The sequence below is a fragment of the Rhamphochromis longiceps genome, linkage group LG12 (genome assembly GCF_057381845.1).
Source record: "Rhamphochromis longiceps isolate RC_006_pf linkage group LG12, R_longiceps_female_GT1.1, whole genome shotgun sequence".
In the NCBI taxonomy this organism is placed as follows: domain Eukaryota; kingdom Metazoa; phylum Chordata; class Actinopteri; order Cichliformes; family Cichlidae; genus Rhamphochromis; species Rhamphochromis longiceps.
This window is the reverse complement of record NC_140568.1, coordinates 6,513,977-6,534,262: the sequence shown is the minus strand read 5'-3', so window position 1 is coordinate 6,534,262 and position 20,286 is coordinate 6,513,977. Positions and strand designations below refer to the sequence as shown.

At 40.6% G+C, this 20,286-nt stretch overlaps 2 protein-coding genes across 3 annotated transcripts in view; both read left to right on the top strand.

Annotated features, from left to right (window-relative positions):
• The first annotated feature begins 11,948 nt into the window (after positions 1–11,948).
• LOC146656722 (annexin A1-like) lies at positions 11,949–17,113 on the top strand. The gene is made up of 12 exons (XM_085424491.1): positions 11,949–12,025; positions 12,656–12,732; positions 13,427–13,517; positions 13,762–13,856; positions 13,962–14,075; positions 14,327–14,417; positions 14,529–14,608; positions 15,031–15,175; positions 15,271–15,366; positions 15,476–15,534; positions 16,339–16,461; positions 16,604–17,113. Exons 2-12 carry the CDS (start codon positions 12,673–12,675, stop codon positions 16,661–16,663), a joined length of 1,014 nt encoding a protein of 337 aa, XP_085280617.1. The 5' UTR covers positions 11,949–12,025; positions 12,656–12,672; the 3' UTR covers positions 16,664–17,113.
• Positions 17,114–18,640: 1,527 nt separating this feature from the next.
• The window catches only part of LOC146656721 (solute carrier family 33 member 2-like), a 35,355-nt gene continuing 33,709 nt past the window's right edge, over positions 18,641–20,286 (top strand). Inside the window, exons 1-2 of one of the 2 annotated variants that reach the window (XR_014913960.1) lie at positions 18,641–18,746; positions 19,242–20,066. The gene's annotated coding sequence lies outside the window, so the exon portion shown is untranslated. Of the gene's footprint in view, positions 18,782–19,241; positions 20,067–20,286 lie in introns of both variants that reach the window. The other variant, XR_014913959.1, reaches the window with a different exon arrangement.

Genomic DNA, 20,286 nt, shown 5'->3' with positions numbered 1-20,286 from the left:
GTGCACTTTTCTTTTCTTTTTCTTTTTTTTTTACAGCACCTTGGTTGACCTCTTGTCCATTGTGTTTCCTTCGGCTGGCAGTGATCCAGCGCCTGAACGCGGCCCACCTCTTCATCCAAAGAGTTTGGGGATGAGCAACAGCTTGAACAGTTAAACACATGTTTTTGGAGAGTTGCAATCAAAACTGAATAGATATGAAAAAGCAGAAGGCACAGGTTCTGTAAGCACATATTGTCTATTGGAAGCTTTTTTTTGTAATCCCTGTGTAAACATAAACAGTTTCCCTATTTTTTTAAGTCGCTTAAGTGAAGAAAATTGCAAATTTTCACCCAACTATCTAATTATATTTATATAATTTATATATTTATATATACAATTTTCTTTGGATACACCTTCTCATTTAATGGTTTTACTTTATTTTCATGACTCTTTACGTTACATTTCTCACTGAAGGTACAAAACTATGAATGAACACATATGGAAATATGTAGTAAATAAAAGCATGTGAAATAACCCAAAACTAAGTTTTATATTCACTCTATGGTCCATTTCATCCCAAACCATCTCCACTGGGTTTAGGTCAGGGGACTGTGGAGGCCAAGCCATCTGGTGCAGCACTCCATCTCTCTCCTTCTTGGTCAAATAGGCCTTACACTGCCTGGAGGTGTGTTTGGGGTCTTTGTCCTGCTGAAAAATAATTGATGATCCAACTAAATGCAAACTTCCGCAGGATGCAGTGGTAGCCATGCTGGTTCAGTGTGCCTTCAATTTTGAATAAATCCCCAACAGTGTCACCAGCAAATCACCACCACACTATCACACCTCCTCCTCCATGCTTCATGGTGGGAACCAGAGACTGTCCATTCACCTTTTCTGCCTCGCACAAAGACATGGCAGGACACTTTTCCTTAGTAGTGGTTTCTTAGCAGCTATTTGACCATAAAGGCCTCATTCACACAGTCTCGTCTGAACAGTTGATGTAGAGATGTTTTGCAATTTCTGAGACTGGTAACTCGGATGAATTTATCTTCAGCAGAAGAGGTGACCCTTGGTCTTCCTTTTTAGGGGCGGTCCTTGCGTGAGCAATTTTCCAGACTGACCGACCTTCAGTTCTTAAAGTAATGATGGACTGTCGTTTTTCTATACTTAGCTGATTGGTTCTTGTTATTATATGAATTCTAAGAGTTGTCAAATAGGGCTGTCAGGTGTGTACCAACCTGACTTCTGCACTACACAACTGATCTCCCAGCCGAAATTAAGAGGGCAAGAAATTCCACAAATGAACCCTGACAAGGCACACCTGTGAAGTGAAAACCATTTCAGGTGACTACATCATGAAGCTCACAAGGGTTTGCAGAGCTGTCAGCAAAGCAAAGAGTGGTGACTTTCACAAATATGAAATATTAATCTGATTAATATTTAGAGTTATTAATCAGATTTCTTTCCGACGTAGTTTCATAGATCTTGCTTCATATATTTGACGTCTATAGTTAGTTAGTATATACACTTTACAAAGTAGTAAAAAATAAAGAAAAACATTCAATGACAAGGTGTGTCCAGATTTTTGACTGGTATTGTATGTATATATAGAATTAAATAGTAATGATACTTTACAGGTGGAAGCTTGTGAAATACTTTCATTGTTTGCTTGTCTACTTTTTTTTTTTTACCCAGCTTGCTTGTAGACCCACATAGCAAGCAGGTCTGGCCCAGATCTGGTATCAAGCTGGCACTGCTGGCTGACTTCTGGCATGATAAGACATATGTCACCCAGATATGGGCCAGGCCTGCCATAGATGGCACTGTCGATGTGATGGCATGCCATATCTGGCTCGATTGTGATTTGGTTTATGTGGCCGGGCTCATAGAAAACAGGTCTTCCCTGGATCCAGCATCAAACTGGCACTTCTGACTGACCGGTGTCGTGGCAGAGTGTATGTCAACCAGATGTGGGCCAGGTCTGGCAATGATGGCACTATTTATGTTCCTATTTTCCTATTTTAGTTAGAAGACCCAAATGCCATGTTGCAATACTATACTGCTATGGTAGCCAATGTTTCAAATGCAGATTTGACAGGTTTGTGAGTGTACGCTTTATCCAAAACCTAGTGACGGTTTACTCGTCATTGCCTGTAGGTGGCTGTAGCTCAGGAGGTAGAGCAGGTCACCTACTAATTGGAAGGTTAGAGGTTCGATCCCTAGTTCTTCCAGTCTGCATGTCGTGAATGTGTATGAATGTAGTTAGGAAGCACTCGTTTTAGAGAAAGTGTGTAAATGTGGCATGTTGTATAAAACACACTGAGTAATCTGGGAGCATATAAAAGCATCAGGCACTGTCTGAACAGAGTTTCATCATGTTACTTTCGCACTATTATATTCCGGCACATGTTGTTATTACATGGCTTGCAGCTCGTGGCTGCACACAACTTACACATGGCCCACATACCGCAAAGAATGACGGCCGTTTGGTGGCCCAGATCAGGTTTGCCAGAGGTAATCCACACATGGGCCAGCACAGGACCACCAGTGTGTCTGCAACTGGCCTTGTGCTGGCCCATGTACTGTCAACATATATATATAAAAGGTAGCATAGAAAGGTTTAAAATATTATGTCACATTTGAACTCTGACCTCTCGTTCAAGCTCAATGCATTGATCTCAAGGTCAAAGTGATAATACAGTAATGCCATAAAGAGCATTTAAAAATGTTTCTTACTGTCATTGTTTGCATTGACAGCGTATATGCATTTATGGAATAATATATGGGGATTCTTAATATAACATTACTTTGGACCTTGGGCCTTTTCTTCAAGGTCAAATAAGGTTAAACCTCAATAAAATGTATTTTATTTTTTTCTTGAATGCTTAAAATTCTACTGCATCGGTTTGTATTGGGAGCATTCAGATTATGATACTGATATATGGGGATTCTTACTGTCACATTTCAGCTGGTATCCAAATATCATGTGACATTTGACCTCTGACCTCACTTTTGCATTTCACATCTGACTTTTTTTCAAGTTGGGCCCAACATGTTAACTATCTTTACACAATGTATTGTCAAGAGAATGAGCTGCCTAGATAGAAAAAAAATGAAGGCCTCTTGTTCTCCAGCCACCTCCTCCAGCTTATCCCAGGGAACACCAAGGCATTCCCAGGCCAGCCGAGTGGAGGAGTAGTGACTCTACTCTAAGGGAGCGTCCACCCATACAATACTATTGTCCTACAAGTAAATACTGCTCAGAGTGAGCTAACCTGGTTGAGGTTTGTACTCTCATGGCGCCTCTTTTTTATAACGCATTTATGATCATGTTATTGCACTTACATGGAAGGACTCTTGGGAAAAAGAAAACACATAAATCACTTGGAAACATTTCCATTTTATTTCTAAGATTCCAAACATGTCTTACATTTTTATGTTGAGTGATTCATGGTATTCAGTTTAATGTCTATTTACATTTCTGAAGGCTGCAATCAAAAAGTAGATTATAACACAATTAATATGTTCTAGTTAACTAAAAACTTAGTTCTGGCTTACTTTCTCTCTCAGTTCGAAGCTTTGCCACTCACAGCCTAATCAAAAATATTCCACAAGTTGGCCCTGTTTGACAGCTTCATCATTCTCCGTGTCATGCCGAACCCATCCCACCCTCTCCCCTCTTTTGTTCCTCGTACAGGAATGTGGGTGTGTTGTAACTTTCCTCACAGAAACACCTTTCAGCAGAGAAACAGAAATTATGTCAGGAATTGGAGAGGAAGTTACTGGAATACAAACACAGTTATCCAGTTGAATGAGTCTAAAAGCAGGCTATAGAAGAGCCCAGCGGTAAAAGGCAGAAAACAGGGCAAAACTGAAAGTCAGCTGGTCTGACCTGCTGTGGTTTTCTCATACTGGTCAAGCTGTGTGTTGTGAATAATCGGGCATGGCCTTTCATCTTGAAGCTCTGGTACACTGCCTGGTAGCTCTTCCAGCATCTGCGCTGCCACAGGGACTTTAGCAACCCTCGAAGACACCACACGGTCCTCGGGGCAAGCAGACCTGAAAGTCGTCTCCCAGGCAACTGAGAGAAACATATTACATATGAACTTTAAATACAGACAGTAAAATGAAAAGATGAGGTATGATCCTTCCCTCCACTGCCAGACTTTTGATGGCTGTAGACAGAGAAAAGGTGAAAGAACAAAAAAGGAGGTGCAGCATGAGGACACACAGCTTTAAGGTACTGATAACATCTTCATGGGATATAAAGACCTTTAAACCCATGAGGATTCAATTGCACATAAAAAATAATTGTGAAAAACACACCTGGTGTGATTTCTATTCAGATGTAGTGGCTACCAGTTATTAATGCAACTGCCATGTAAGTCTGTGTACTTGTCAGTGAGTATGTGTGCTTGCATGTGCTTCGATCTGGTTCCACAGGTTCTCATATCTAGATTTTCAACCAGGTTCTTTTAGGAACAATGTGTTCTGTTTTTTTCAATGCACTGGCTGCTTCAATGCTTTACAAAGGAGGCAGCCAAGCAGCTGAAATATTTAACCCATGTCCAACTTCATCTGTCTGCCCCCAATACCCTCTGTCAGCTCTATTCTTATGTGATATTAGATACAACAACAACAACAACAAAAAACCCAAGGATGCTGTTTTCACCATGCATACAAATAAAAGCCATTAGTAATGGGACTTTGTTTTTAAACTCACATTGCTTGCCTGCAGGAGCTACAGATCGATGTCTTCCTACTTTCTTTCCCAGGAAGGTCAGTGAATAGGATCCACCCTCAGCTCCGGGAGAGTTCACGTACATTGTGTATATAAATATGTGGTGCAGGTCACTGCTACACTGAAAAAAAAGGCCATGTTGGATTTACTTCATTCAATAGTGGACATTGGTTGCACACAACTGTTATGCTTTGGCAGAAACAACTGAGTTAAAACAACACAACTTATTCATATTCAATAAACCTGTGCATTTTGTGTTGATAAAGCATAATTGAAACATGTTCAGATGAAGTAAGTTGAGCTCTTGGAATATTTTAATCCTTCACAATTTTGTCATTTTATTTCAACACTATTCAATAACTTTTACCCCAATACTACTTGGTCACTTAAATACTACATGTTGTAGCTATGATTTCAAGGCTTGATGCAGAATTTTCTGTACGTTTTTGTCCTTGACAGGTTACACCACAATAAATAGCAACAGCATACATGTGGTGTGTGTGTAGTTGTCTGCCTCTTATGACTCCAGTGATTTGATTTTCCTGCAGTTTGAAATCTTGTGCGATCTTGTGAATTTCATGAGTCCAGCAACTAACCACTCTTAAGAGCAAACACTTTGGCGACAGTGAGAAGGAAAAACTCCCTTTTAACAGGAAGAAACCTCCAGCAGAACCAGGCTCAGGGAGGGGCGGCCATCTGCTGCGACCGGTTGGGGTGAGAGAAGGAAAACAGGATGAAAGACATGCTGTGGAAGAGAGACAGAGGTTAATAACAGGTATGATTCAATGCAGAGAGGTCTATTAACACATAGTGAGTGAGAAAGGTGACTGGAAAGGAAAAACTCAATGCATCATGGGAAACCCGGCAGCCTACGTCTATTGCAGCATAACTAAGGGAGGATTCAGGGTCACCTGGTCCAGCCCTAACTATATGCTTTAGCAAAAAGGAAAGTTTTAAGTCTAATCTTGAAAGTAGAGATAGTGTCTGTCTCCCGAATCCAAACTGGAGGCTGGTTCCACAGAAGAGGGGCCTGAAAACTGAAGGCTCTCCCTCCCATTCTACTTTTAAATACTCTAGGAACAACAAGTAGGCCTGCAGAGCGAGAGCGAAGTGCTCTAATAGGGTGATATGGTACTACAAGGTCATTAAGATAAGATGGGGCCTGATTATTTAAGACAGGGGTGTCAAACTCAAATACACAGTGGGCCAAAATTCAAAACTGGAACAAAGTCGCGGGCTAACGTTAATATTTATTGAAATATATTTATTCCTCCAGATATAAGAATGAATCTTTTCTTATGGACTCAAACACGTTTTGCTGAAAAACTGAATATGGAACAAGCAAAGCTTAATACTAAACAATATATATATATTAGCTGTATAATACCAGTAGGCCAGCTCTAATAGTAATTTGGTATGGCTTCGCGGGCCAAATGTAATTAGGCTGCGGGCCAAATTTGGCCTGCGGGCCAGAGTTTGACACCTATGATTTAAGACCTTGTATGTGAGGAGCAGGATTTTGAATTCAATTCTGGATTTAACAGGAAGCCAATGAAGGGAAGCCAAAACAGGAGAAATATGCTCTCTCTTTCTAGTCCCTGTCAGGACTCTTGCTGCAGCATTTTGGATTAGCTGAAGGCTTTTCAGTGAGTTTTTTGGACATCCTGATAATAATGAATTACATTAGTCCAGCCTGGAAGTAATAAATGCATGAACTAGTTTTTCAGCGTCACTCTGTGACAGGATATTTCTAACTTTAGAGATGTTGCGCAAATGGAAGAAAGCAGTCTTACATAATTGTCTAATATGTGCGTTGAAGGACATATCCTGGTCAAAAATGACTCCAGGGTTCCTCACAGCGTTACTGGAGGCCAAGGTAATGCCATCCAGAGTAAGAATCTGGATAGATACCACTTGGCCCTAGAAATTTTTAGGGCCGAGTACAATAACCTCAGTTTTATCTGAATTAAGAAGCAGAAAGTTAGCAGCCATCCAGGTCTTTATGTCTTTAAGACATTCCTGCAGTTTAACAACTTGGTGTGTGTTACCTGGCTTCATGGATAGATAGAGCTGCGTGTCATCTGCATAGCAGTGAAAATTTATGCTATGTCTTCTAATGATGCTGCCGAGGGGAAGCATGTATAATGTAAACAGAATTATAGCACCGAACCCTGTGGAACTCCATAATTAACCTCAGTGTGTGAAGAGGACTCTCCATTTACATGTACAAATTGGAGTCTATTAGATAGATATGATTCAAACCACTGCAGCACAGTACCTGTAATACCTACAGCATGTTCTAATCGCTCTAATAGGATATTATGGTCAACAGTATCGAATGCTGCACTGAGGTCTAGCAGGACAAGCACAGAGATGAGTCCACTGTCAGAGGCCATAAGAAGATCATTTGTAACCTTCACTAAAGCTGTTTCTGTGCTGTGATGAGCTCTGAAACCTGACTGAAACCCTTCAAAGAAGCCATTCCTCTGCAGATGATCTGTTAGCTGTGTGACAACTACTCTTTCAAGGATTTTTGATATGAAAGGAAGGTTGGAGATTGGCCTATAATTAGCTAAGACTGCTGGGTCTAGAGATGGCTTTTTGAAGGTTTAACTACAGCCACCTCGAAGGCCTGTGGTACATAGCCGATTATTAGAGATAGGTTGATCATATTTAGGGTCGAAGAATTAATTAATGGCAGGACTTCTTTGAGCAGTTTTGTAGGAATGGGGTCTAAAAGACACGTTGATGGTTTGGAGGAAGTAATTATTGAAGTTAACTCAGAAAGATCAATTGGAGAAAAAGAGTCTAACTTAACATCAATGGTACTAAGAGTAACTGTAGATGATATTACATCTGTGGGATGATTATTGGCATTATTTTCTCTAATGATAAGAATTTTATTTGTGAAGAAGTTCATGAAGTCATTACTAGTTAACGTTAAAGGGATGGTTGGCTCAAAACATGACATTTTTGTGTTCAAATTACAAGGTAGCCTTTTTTAATTTAACAACCACCTAATTTATATTTTTCGGTATACCGAAAAAGGTAGAGGCAGCTGCTCGACTTGACTGAGATGGATGCCTTCCTCACACCACGATCCAAAGCACACGAGACTGAAATCCCATGCAGTGTCGCGAGATTAAACATTGATATATTATTGACTTACTTCACTCGAACATGATATGAACAATTTAATCTACCCTCTCTGCATATCATGTAGTTTCTACACTATATAGTTACACTTAACTTTAAAACATGAGGCAATTGTGTTAAATACACGCAAGATGCTTACATAAATCCAAGAGATGGACAATCCCTTTTTTTCAGTGTATTCTTTAGGTTGATCTCTGTTAAGTTGACACATGAGAGTGGACCCGTCTGAAACACACAAAAAGGAAAAATCATGTTGAATTTTGAAAGCTAAAAAAAATGAACTTATAGACTGAAAATCCTCAAATATTTTGATCTATATCTTGAACTTTCAATCGCGCCCTCAAACTATGTGCAGATGTCTAAATGCCCACTCAGCAGCTTCACTCAAGGAGTGTAATCCTTCAGTCAGCCACTCCAAGCTACTATAAGCTGCAAGCTTCAGAACAGGAAAAACTGAAAATCCCAAACTTTCATTGTGGACCTATTTTTATTTTCAGATTCTCTCATTTCACTGTGCCGTATCAGGACAAATCTTCAGCTTCCTTTACTAAACTTGTGCAAATTTACTATAACAGCATCCACTAAACAGTAAAAATATGCAAATGAATGTATATTTAAATACAAAAAAGTAAAAAAGAGAGAGAAAAAAGCAGAACTACCTGGTTGTCAGAGCAGCTCAGATCCCTTCGATGTGATTCAGGCCAGGGTGCTGCTGTGCTGATCAGGAGAACGAGATGATCCTGATCTCTTATGGGAACCAAACTCTAAACAGTCTTTAAATATTAAACCTGCAGAGATGGAGTTTCACCGGGTACCAGCTTAAACTCTGCACAGCCAGAGGGTAAAAAGATGCCATAAACAGTCCTCAGGTTTCCCGTGTGTGAGATAGAGATTGTAACTGGATGCTTCCTCATACTAACAGACACATATATAGGTTACACACACACTCTTCACTTGGGCTCTGTTTTTTTCTCTTTCTTTCCTTGGAAACCTACACTTTCCCAAATAAAGTTAATAAAACTGAAAACACACCACCTACAGAAAATAAGAAGAGAATGAAGACAAAATCAGAAATTCTTGCTAATAGAATTTATTTTGTAATAAAATCATATCAGTTGCAGCTGCTAATGTTGTCCTTTTGTCCTTGGCTGAGGGTCTCTGTTACAGTTTCCTTTTTTTTCTTTCTTAGACTGAGAAACTCATTTGGAACATTTGGCCCACAGCTTGAGCATCTGTTTAACACACCTTCCTTAGAGGTAAATCCACCCGTGATACCACTTTAATGAAAATGCAGCTTTGCCTGCTGTTTCCCTTTATTTCTCCACATTCGCAACCCTAACCCTGGATATCAAACTCACCCTTTTTCTCCAGTCTGGAAACTCCAACCAATTAATCACACAAGTCTTTCATCACTGGAAAATATCAGGACATATCGTATATGTAACAGAGGTTTTATTGCATGTCGCCACTAGCCTCTGGGAATTCGATTGTTCCGTCTGATTACAAAGTCTGACGGGGTTAAAATATTGTAATCACTGACAGCATTAACACTCTGTTGAGACATGCAGACTTCAAGGAGTATGACAACCTGACCCTGCTGTCATGACAACACAACACACCTCAGACATCACTCCAAGGCTTAGACTTTGGAGAAATTTTGAGGTCTTGGTTAGCTTGGTTATTCATACAGACAATGTAATGCTGGACTCCCACATAAATACATGACAGTAGTGCTGTCATACTGTTTAACGTCACTTGTTGCAAAGACAAGAGAAAACAGCAGGAACGTCAAAGACAGATATTTGATCTACCAACCAGTAAGACCAGTAGAGGTCCTAACATGTTTGACGCCCTGGACGAACACTCCCTTTGGCGAAACACACACACACACACACAAACATATATATGAAGAGAGAGTATGCATAGTATGCAAACACTTAACAAACAGCCATCATAATTCATCATACAATGAGAATAGGACAAATCAACAACTGACAATGGTAAATGGCCTGTATTTATATAGCGCTTTACTAGTCCCTAAGGACCCCAAAGCGCTTTACATATCCAGTCATCCACCCATTCACACACACATTCACACACTGGTGATGGCAAGCTACATTGTAGCCACAGCCACCCTGGGGCGCACTGACAGAGGCGAGGCTGCCGGACACTGGCGCCACCGGGCCCTCTGACCACCACCAGTAGGCAACGGTGTCTTGCCCAAGGACACAACGACCGAGACTGCCCAAGCCGGGGCTCGAACCGGCAACCTTCCGATTACAAGGCGAACTCCCAACTCTTGAGCCACGATCACCCCGACAATGACTAATTAATATTGTGCTGAACACAGTCCAAAAGATTCAGTAAGCTACATCAGTGTCTGCGGTTTACTATCATAGCCAAGTGGCTAACAAACGTAAACAGAAGTTTTCACTATCCCTACTAATTAGTGTTATCTTGGTGTATCTCTGTTGTGGTCAGTGCTATCCTCTATGCTGTTGCATGCTGGGGCAGCAGGTTGAGGGTCACAGATGGCAACAGACTAAATAAACTGATCCACAAGCCCAGTAATGTTGTAGGGATGGAGCTGGACTCCGTTAGGGTGGTGTCTGAGAGGCAGATGTTGTCCAAGATAAGGACCATCTTGGATAATACCTCCCACCCACTCCATGCCATGCTGGCTACTAACAGGAGCACGTTCAGTGAGAGACTGAGATTACCAAAAAGCACCACTGAATGACACAGGAAATCATTCCTGCCCGTGGCCATCTCCCTGTACAACCTCTCCATCTAATACAATGTCAACACTGCAATAGTTACACCCTTTATCCATACGCTCTTTTCTACTCTATAATGTTCTTGTTAATTTTCTTGATATTTATTTATAATCACCTTTGTTAATCCTTGATATTTATAATTGAGTGATCTGTATATATTGGTACTATTTCTTAAATGTGTAAAATCTGTAACATAATGTATTGTTTGGAGTTTAGCCTGTTACTGTTACTATTTTTACACTTTCTTCTTGGAGCAACTGTAACCCACATAATTTCCTTAGGGATTAATAAAGAATTATGATTATGATTGTTTCAGGATACATGACCTGCCATTATCCAATGACACATCTGCTTATCTGTATCTTTTGCTCATTTCTCCTCCTCTTCTTTTCTCTTTTTTCTAAACTGAGCACCTGATGGCTTTGACCTTTTCTTGTCCATCTCCCATTGGTTTTAATTTTGCACTCCAGTATGAACAAACATCCCCCAACCAGAGGATCACCACAACATAACCTAACAGACCTACACCTTAGTTCACGGATTCACTTTGTCTAGGGTACCGGTCCGTGAGTCGTTTGGTACCGGGCCGCGAGAGTTGAGGCTCAGGCGTGAAATGTATAGTTTTCAGGGTTTTTATCGGTTTTCAGCGTTATTTTGTTATCGTTTTTATCGTTTACTCGGTTTTCCTGGGTCTTTTCACGTGTGTTATGAATAAATTTTCTTTTTTTCGGTACCGGTACTAGTTTTATTTTGTTGTATTTATCCGCGACACCTTAAAGGCCGGTCCATGAAAATATTGTCGGCCATAAACCGGTCAAAAAAGGTTGGGGACCGGTGGTCTAGGGTGTATTTCTGGGTTTTCGCACAGCCCGAGATTCAAATTATAATTATAATGGGCTTGGATTTACAACATTATGAATGAAATTTGCTCTATTTTTTATTTTGCGGGTTGGTGCTCCAGCCAGCCAGAGAGTCCCCTGCCGCCCAGCCTTCTCCTCCCTGTGCCGCAAGCAGCAACCCAACCCTGAACACACCACTCCCAGATGTCCTACATGTCCACGAGATCACAATTTTTATTAACATTTTTTATACCTGGCACGTGATCGGCAGATGTTTTCAAGTAAGCAACGGGACTGTTTTAAATCTGCAGGAGGATCTGTTGCCAGCTCTCTACTGAATCCGGATGTTGCGTTTAGATTGCAGCTGCCGAGGGCACACAGCAGAGATTCAGCCCAATGGTAGCCGCGGAGGGCGGCGTGGGCTGGACCCGTCACTAGGAGTGGTTTGTGCTCGAGTATAAATACACGCTTTCTGTCACTACAACGCCCCTGGAAACTCGGTGAGACAAGCTTCTTCTCTTTAAGGCAACACGGTAAGTCTTTTGACTCCCAGGAAATCTTTGGCGTTGTAGATTCTGAACTCAGCTGAGTTTGGAGCGAGATTTGATGGCTTTTGGTCTCCTCTCCCCGATGAGATCTAAAGTTGCAGCAAGGTATATTGATTGGTGCAACTTACGAGGCGGAGGGGAGTGTGAGGTTAACGTTTGTCTTGACGTGCTCGGCTGTCCCAACTACGTAGAGAAGTCAAATTCTATCATAAAATCAATCGATATAAATAGATATGTTCTATCCCACATTATAATGTATGTCCGTATCAGAGATGAGAGTGGGTGTGGCCAGGGTGTTTGCTACAGATGCTTGTCATTATAGAAAACTGCTTATTGTAAATCAGAGTAGATATCTGGACTTGCACTTGACCTCTCCAACAGCAGATAAAAGAAACCCTTTTTTTTTTTTTTTTTTTTTTTTTTTTTTTTAGTTTAATGCTTTAGAACTTAGAAGATTGCCAAAAGAGTCACTACTTTGAGCAACATTTACAAAAAACTTTATTTTTAGATGCTCAACTGTTTCTCACAAGGAGAAACAAAACTTTAAATGCTATGATAAATGTTCATATTTGGATCAAACACTGCTGACTTTCTCCTTCTCCTCCTCTCTTACAGACAGACCACTCCCCACCATGTCTTTCATCCAGGCCTTCTTGGAGCAGAGCGTTTACTTGGGCATGCCCGATGATTCAGTACGTAACACTGTGGTTCCAGTTGCTAAGGCCAAACACCCTGTTTTTCTTTTTTTCCCCGTCTCTTCCTGTGGTATGCTAGGGTGGAAAAACTGATCTGGCAGTACAGCAGAGTAGAAAATCGCTGCGTAGGAGGTGTCGATATAAAAAGATTGAATGAGTTTAGATGTTGAAGAGAGGAAGGAAATTAACTAAAAAAAAATGGTGGTAGATTAATTATAGAAACATCATTAAAGTAAAAAGGGGCCTGAACTGTAAAGATTATATGCACAGAGAATGATAACCAGAGAGAGTTTTGGGAATGTATGAGTCACTGAAGCCGGAATTTGAGCTCCTCCCTTTATAAACTCTGCAAACAGAACAAAATGGTACTTCTCCTTTCACCGATTTCTTAAAGTAAGTTTAGAAAAAGTTGCACAAGTTGTAGGATAACAGTTTGGACTCTTTCATTGTTCACTTCAGTCCAAACAGGGCATCTGCCAACATTTTAAAAGCTTTGTGTTGACATCTGAAATAATAAGGGAGGAACCGTAGGGGCTCCTTTTTTTCTGCCTTAATTTCAAGGATACAGTCACTGGGTTTCAACACTTTTGTAGTTAAAACATTTGAAAAATGCACCCCTGTATCCCACCTTGTACATTCCTCTAAACTGCAGACAAGTATTTACCAAACACAATAATCTGGCACGTTTCAGGCTTTAAAGAATGAAGGAACGGTGAAGCCAGCGCTCAATTTCAACCCTAGTGGAGATGCAGCAGTCTTGGACAAGGCCATCAAGACAAAAGGTGAAGCTGAAATGCATGAGGGACGCTTTGGAGCGTGTGCGAGCATGCTTTGGTGTTGCAATGTGTATCTAAGTGTTAAGTACAGACTTTCTTGTCTTCCTTGTCAAGAATCTTAACACCCTCTGCTGGCCATCATATGTGATTACATTCTGTTCTCTGTGGGATCACACACACCAAACAATGAATGCTGAACAGTCATACTGCTGCAGAATGACAGGAATGCTTGTTTTACTCGCTTGTGCAGGTGTGGATGAGAACACCATTATTGAAATTCTGGTCAAAAGGAGCAACGAGCAGAGGCAGCAGATCAAAGAGGCTTACCAGAAGGCCAACGGCAAGGTAATGACAATTAGACAAACACGATCGGAGCAAGAAGTTCCAAAACTGACAGGAAACATTACTTCCTCTGGATCATACATTTAATCATCCGTTGATACCTCATAGCCTCTGGACACAGCCCTGAAAAATGCTCTGAAGGGAGATCTGGAGGAAGTCGTGTTGGCTCTGTTGAAAACTCCTGCCCAGTATGATGCCCAGCAGCTAAAACTGGCAATGAAGGTACACAAACACACATTACTAAGATGAGCACATTGACAGAAAAAGCTATTAGAGTACTTGACTACATTTGTGTAAATGCTTTCTCTGGTATCACCATGATCTGTTATTGTTGGCACATGATGATATCCACCCACTTAAACATATTAATCCTTTGTTTTTCTAAAGGGAGGTGGCTAAAAGGTGTTTAACTGGTTTTGTGAAGCATTAAGAGACTTTGTCTCAATCCTTCTATCTGTGCATCTCTGCCTCAGGGTCTGGGAACAGACGAGGACACTCTGATTGAGATTTTAGCTTCCCGAACCAACAGGCAGATCGTAGACCTAAAGAAAGTCTACAAGGAAGGTTTGTGCCAAAGTTCAAGCAACAATCTTCAGTTTCCAGAAGCTAAAATTTGAACAACGATACAAGTGTCAGTGGGAAAACTAATTCCACTTTTGCGATTACTTTGCCAAGAATACAAGAAAGAGCTGGAAGAGGACATCAAGTCTGACACTAGTGGAGACTTCAGGACGGCCCTCATTGCACTCTGCAAGGTACTTGAGTGTGTTTTATTTACTGATCTGTTGCAGGATCTCAAAATCATTTATTCTGTCATAGCACCAGGATGCTCTAAGTTCTGAAACAACATAAGACTCCCCACTGAAGCTGGAACACTGAGCTGATTATAAAAAGCAAACTTACTCCCTAGACATGCACACATACAGTCACGTGTACTCTCATTTGGATATCTTACAAACTCAGTTCACATTTTAAAGTTGAAAGCCACATTTTAATTAAATTTTGAGAAATGTGAAGCTTTCTTGGTGAATTCAGTGGCATTAAATAGAACATTGTTTGTGCTTACTGTGCTTTTTCAGCTTTCCAACTCTTAAAAATATCTATGATTTATTAAATTAGCTAATTAGCTAGTTTGATTCCATCAGTACACCAATCAATCTGTTTCTTCATATCGCAGGCTGCCAGGACTGAAGGAGTTTGCGAGCAGCTGGTTGACAGTGATGCCAGGGCTCTGTATGAGGCGGGAGAGGCCAGGAAGGGCACGAACTGCGCTGTCTTTATCGACATCCTAACCAGCAGGAGTGCCATTCATCTCCGTCAAGGTCTGTTTGATGCACCGTTAAGTATATATTTTTTTTAAGTCTTATCTTTAACATCTCCTTCTTAGGAATAGCACCTAATCTGTATTCTATTTCAGTGTTTGATAGGTACAAAAAGTACAGCAAAGTGGATGTGGCCAAAGCCCTTGACCTCGAACTGAAGGGAGATATTGAGAATTGCCTCACAGCAGTTGGTAAAGTCAAACCTCTGTTTACGAAACCTCTAAACTCTATTACTTTAGCATTAAATCAGTATATTCTGGATGGACTGGATTAAAACTTTAAAAAAATATATATTCACAGTGAAGTGTGCTGGAAGCAGAACTGCCTTCTTTGCAGAGAAACTCTACTTGTCCATGAAGGTACAGTATATGTGCTGCTACAGGAACAACTGAATATTACAGGGAAAATAATTCACAAGTGGCTTAATGTAGAAGTACTCCTTAATTTGGATGATGCCAATTGCCATTTGAAAAAACTGATTGGCTGTCAATGTGGCTCAGGTTTTAGAGCCAGTTGTCTGCTATTTAGTAGGTTGGATGTTCAGTCCCCAGTTTCTGCATCTATATATTGACGTGTCCTTGGGCAAGCTGTTGGTGAACAATGCTGGGCTGCTTTGGATCAAAATTTGCTAACTTTGGCTAATTCACATAAATGATCTAATCTGCTAAGTCACATAAATAATAAACCACTCAGTCAGTGTCGGAAATAGGCTCCCATGAACTGGAGAAGTGTCCCAGCATGAGAAACTTGAGCCATGGACAAAGGAGTCTTCATGCATTTAATACATTTATCACTGGGTGAATGTCTGAACATAGTAGCATCATAATGCTGAAAAAGGGTATTCCTTTGCCCACTGGAGCTCCTTTTGACATGTTTGATCTGTTTTTACTAAACAAGATAACTAGGTGGATGGTTTTTAAGTTACAAACTGACTTTCATTTAGTCAGTTGCATAGATATAGAGAGTAAATCCCCTATAATTTGTCCAGTTCTTGAAGTTCTGTAGCAAAACAGCTCTTCGCTAAATAGAAATAATAGTCAAATCTAAAACCTTTTACTTTTAAAAATTCCCATTAATCTCATATTTCTGTTATCTTTTCCACATATAATCAATGGTATGTTATAATATAAATGTTTCATGACTGGCTCTTTTCTGCCCTTCAGGGTAAAGGTACCCGCAAGCCTATCTTGACCCGCATCATGGTGAGCCGCTCTGAAATTGACATGAAGCGGATCAAGGAAGACTACAAGAAGAATTATGGCAAAACACTCTACCAGGACATTCTGGTGAGCAAACATCTAAAAGTTAAACCCATTCCAGATGTTCAGTTTTGAATGGATTGTGCATATGACGGTACAAAAATGTCAAAAGAAAACATGTAAAGATTTATGGATTTAAAAAAACAAACTTGTATTTTTCCCCATTTAGGATGACACCGCAGATGATTACGAGAAGATTCTGCTCGCTCTCTGTGGGGGTGAAAACTAACAGCCTATCGCTGGGATCAAAGCTCATACAGCAGAATATCCATGCCAGTGTACAACTGTGGAAAATCGCCTGTTATCTCTTAAATACATAATGTGCCTTTTGTGCTTGTGGAGACCTGACAAGACTGTCTTTCTTTGCAAGACGTCATGATAGTTAGATGATATTGGCAATGAGCGAATACTAACCTGGAGTTGGCAGAGCAGATAGGCCGTTTCCTTTCTGAGAAATCCTTTTTATTTCAGCGCAGATCTCATAGCATTATGCCAGAAGATCTATGTTCTAGACAGACTTTGCTTGCACTTACTAGGTTCTATAACTAAAGTCCAAAGAGAAGCTGATGTGATCACAGTGCAGCTCATGTATCCAGATCACCACATGCCAATAGCTTAATGTTACCATTGCTCTTGAAGGAGATTTGATGTTCTGCAAATAAAAGCTTTTTTTACTGAAGTGGTCTTGATTATTTATAAATTCATACAACACATATCAGACATGAGAACAAATAAGTGGTCAAGGTTTACATGCATACATTATGGGTGTGAATGTCTTTGAATTGTTATGTTTCCAGGGTGGAAGGAGTTGTGCTGAAGGTTCTACAATGTCTTTAACTGGACAAAGCCAAGGCCTATTGACTTGATCGTGATTGACAACTAGTAGTTTACGTTTGCCAGCATAAACCAGATTTGTTAGAGCTATTTCTAAAGGGGGGGGAAACCCTGATAATTTATCATTTGTTATGAAAATTATACATAAGTACAAGTTATTTGGATATATCAACACTTTACCAAGGTCTGGAAGAAGACCCAAACTGTCACCCACAGATGACAGGAAATTGGTTAGGATGTTTAGGAACCACCAAGGGTCAAGCTTGTCATGAAATGGAAACTGCTGGAATGCCAGCGTCACACTCCTAAGTGAAGTGAGTTTTACATCACCATGAACTACAAGGGTGCCCACCAAAACAACCCTTGTTCCAGAATTGACAACCTCGAATGAAATTTGCAGCTTCCCACACGGACGAGCCAAATGTCTTTTGGAGATGTTTTATGATTGGATGAGAAATGAGCTTTCAGGCCATAATTACAAGATATCTGTTTGGAGGAGTAAATGTGAGGATTTCAAACCTAAGAGCATGATGGTGGTGGTGGCATCATGCTCTGATCGAAGTCATTAAATATGTATTCTGTGCAATAAATCCACTTTGTAAAAAGAAAAGTTCAAAGAAATTATTAAAATTTTCATCTAATCTAAAAATTTCACCTAATCTAAAAAACCCCCCCCAAAAAACCAAAAAACTGAATTTCTCGGAGGAACCCAGCCAAGGGATTAATAAAGTTTCATCTAAAAGCCCAAATTACCATGACATACATTTCCATGACATTTTATATGATGTTGCCAAATATTTACACATTGGTAGTATGAGTACAATATGAATACATTTTAAATGAGTCTCTTAAGTCCATATAACGTGTTTTCCCATCATGTGCTATATAGAAATGCTGGTGTTGATTTGAAAACCGAGCCAGATGCAGAAAGCGTGTTCAGCCGTTATGTGATTACTAGATGGGTAGTAATGAAAATATCTTGCGTGGTAATTGTAAAAAAATTTTAAAAAAAAATAAAAATATTTAACCTCCTAAGACCCGAACTCTTGCATGGCATGCATTTTTATTTTTCTTTGATATTTGGGCATATTGGGGCCCGATGAATGTAAAAACAAAGAATTACCAGATTTTTTTTTTTTTACCTTATTTTTGTTTTTATGAAAAATAAGAGCCACATATGAGGATATTAGTTTAAAATTTTGATAGAACAGTAGCAGTATAATGTCCTCGTAAGTGGATATCAGGCCCTTGTAGAGCAGAATTGAGTATTTTGGTCTAAATAACCCACATATGTGGACGCCAGGTCCTAGGAGGTTAAAAGCCGGTATATATCATTTCACGTCAAAAAAAACAAAAACAAGTTTAAATGATGGAAGAAACTATTCTTGGTTTAGCATCGCAGAAAGGGGGATTGTTTGGCCAGAATCTGGCAACCTCAAAGCTCATCCCGACTGAAAACAAGCGGAGCACCCTCTCCGGTTAGCTGGCACAGAGCTAACTAACTTTCCTTTAAGTATGCTTTAAGATTTTGCTTAGAACAGACGCTGATATTTTTCTAGTTACTTCCGGGTCAAAATAAAATTCCAAAAATAATACTGGACTTCTGATGAAATATGTTTTAAGCTAATCGCTTGAGTACGTTTAGCTTGAGAGCAAGCTAGCTTGCTAACGGTAGCCAGGCAACAAACTTAAATTGTGCACCTGTAGTGAAATGTAAACGATGCAAAGTCGTGTTTGAGTTGTGATGCAGGGTAAACGATGAACCAGATGCAATGACAACAGTACTGAACATGATTAGCACGAGTCATTGACTTTGAGGGGGCTCTCGTTAGCTGGGGCAACGTTGCTGGTAACTGAGCTGGGCAGAGAAGCAATAAAGCAGCAGTGAAGACCCAGCCTTTTAAGGCTGCCTGTATGAGCTGTGGACGTTCACTGTAACAACCTTTAATTTCACACTCTGTCTTTTATTTCAGGCCTGCGCACCTGGAACAACCAGTCCATTTGAGGGAGTCCCCTTTAATCAAAACAATGACGATGACCTGACCAATGGACCAAGCCAGTGTCTGCTCTACCACAGGGTCACGTTTGGGGATAGATCATGAATGACAAACTAGTGTTCTTGGGCCTGCTGTACTTTGTCCAGGGCATTCCCTATGGTCTCCAGTCATCGTTGCTTCCTGTATACCTGCGAGGAGCTGGGCACTCTCTCACACGCATCGGTTTTACCAAGATCCTTTACTTCCCCTGGGTACTCAAAGTCCTCTGGGCGCCTTTGGTGGACCGAGTTGGTACTAAGCGTCGCTGGCTGGTGGGAACAGTCTCTGGCCTTGCTCTAACATGCCTCTCCAGTGCTGCCCTGGCCCCAGAGGCACATATTTGGGGTGTAGCTGGAACCCTGCTGGCAATGAACACCTTGGCCTCTGTTCAGGACATTGCTGTAGATGGAGCTGCAGTGGGGTTGTTAAAAGGACGTGGGGAGCTGGGCCTTGGGAACACAGCACAAGTTGTAGGGTATAAAGCTGGGTCAGTGTTTGCCGGAGGTGGGCTGCTAGCTGTGATTGACGTGGCTGGATGGAGCTGGATGTTTATGCTGCTGACATTTGTGTATGCTGGTGTAGCCCTGTTTGTGTGGGGGGCCCCTGTGTTGGATGATGAGACTGTGAGGGGCCAGCAGGCAGACGGCAGCAAAAAGGGAGGGCAGGGAGCAGATGCTGTACGGCCGTGGAGGGTGTGGAGGAAGCTGCTGGCAGTGCCTGGCACACCTTGGACAGTTCTCTATGTGCTAACATACAAATTGGGTAAGTCTGATTATTATTCAAGCACTGGTTTAAGTTTAGGTAAAGTGATCTGTTGTGATAAATGTTCGCTTATTTTCCAGAAGGGCAATAATGCTCAGTATTTATTGTCAATGTAGTTATAGATTTGTTTTTTAATTGTTCTCTCATAGTGTATGTTTTTTTTTTTTTCTTTTTAAAGCAGAATTTTCCTTTTTTGATATTTTCACTTATACACTTAACT

What these genes read in the sequence shown, in the direction of transcription:
- LOC146656722 (XM_085424491.1), top strand. Translation starts at nt 12,673, where the DNA reads ATGTCTTTCATCCAGGCCTTCTTGGAGCAGAGCGTTTACTTGGGCATG. An exon ending in ACCAGAAGGCCAACGGCAAG is followed by an intron (nt 13,857 to 13,961) that starts GTAATGACAATT and finishes GATACCTCATAG; the next exon opens with CCTCTGGACACAGCCCTGAA. An exon ending in GAATTGCCTCACAGCAGTTG is followed by an intron (nt 15,367 to 15,475) that starts GTAAAGTCAAAC and finishes ATATATTCACAG; the next exon opens with TGAAGTGTGCTGGAAGCAGA.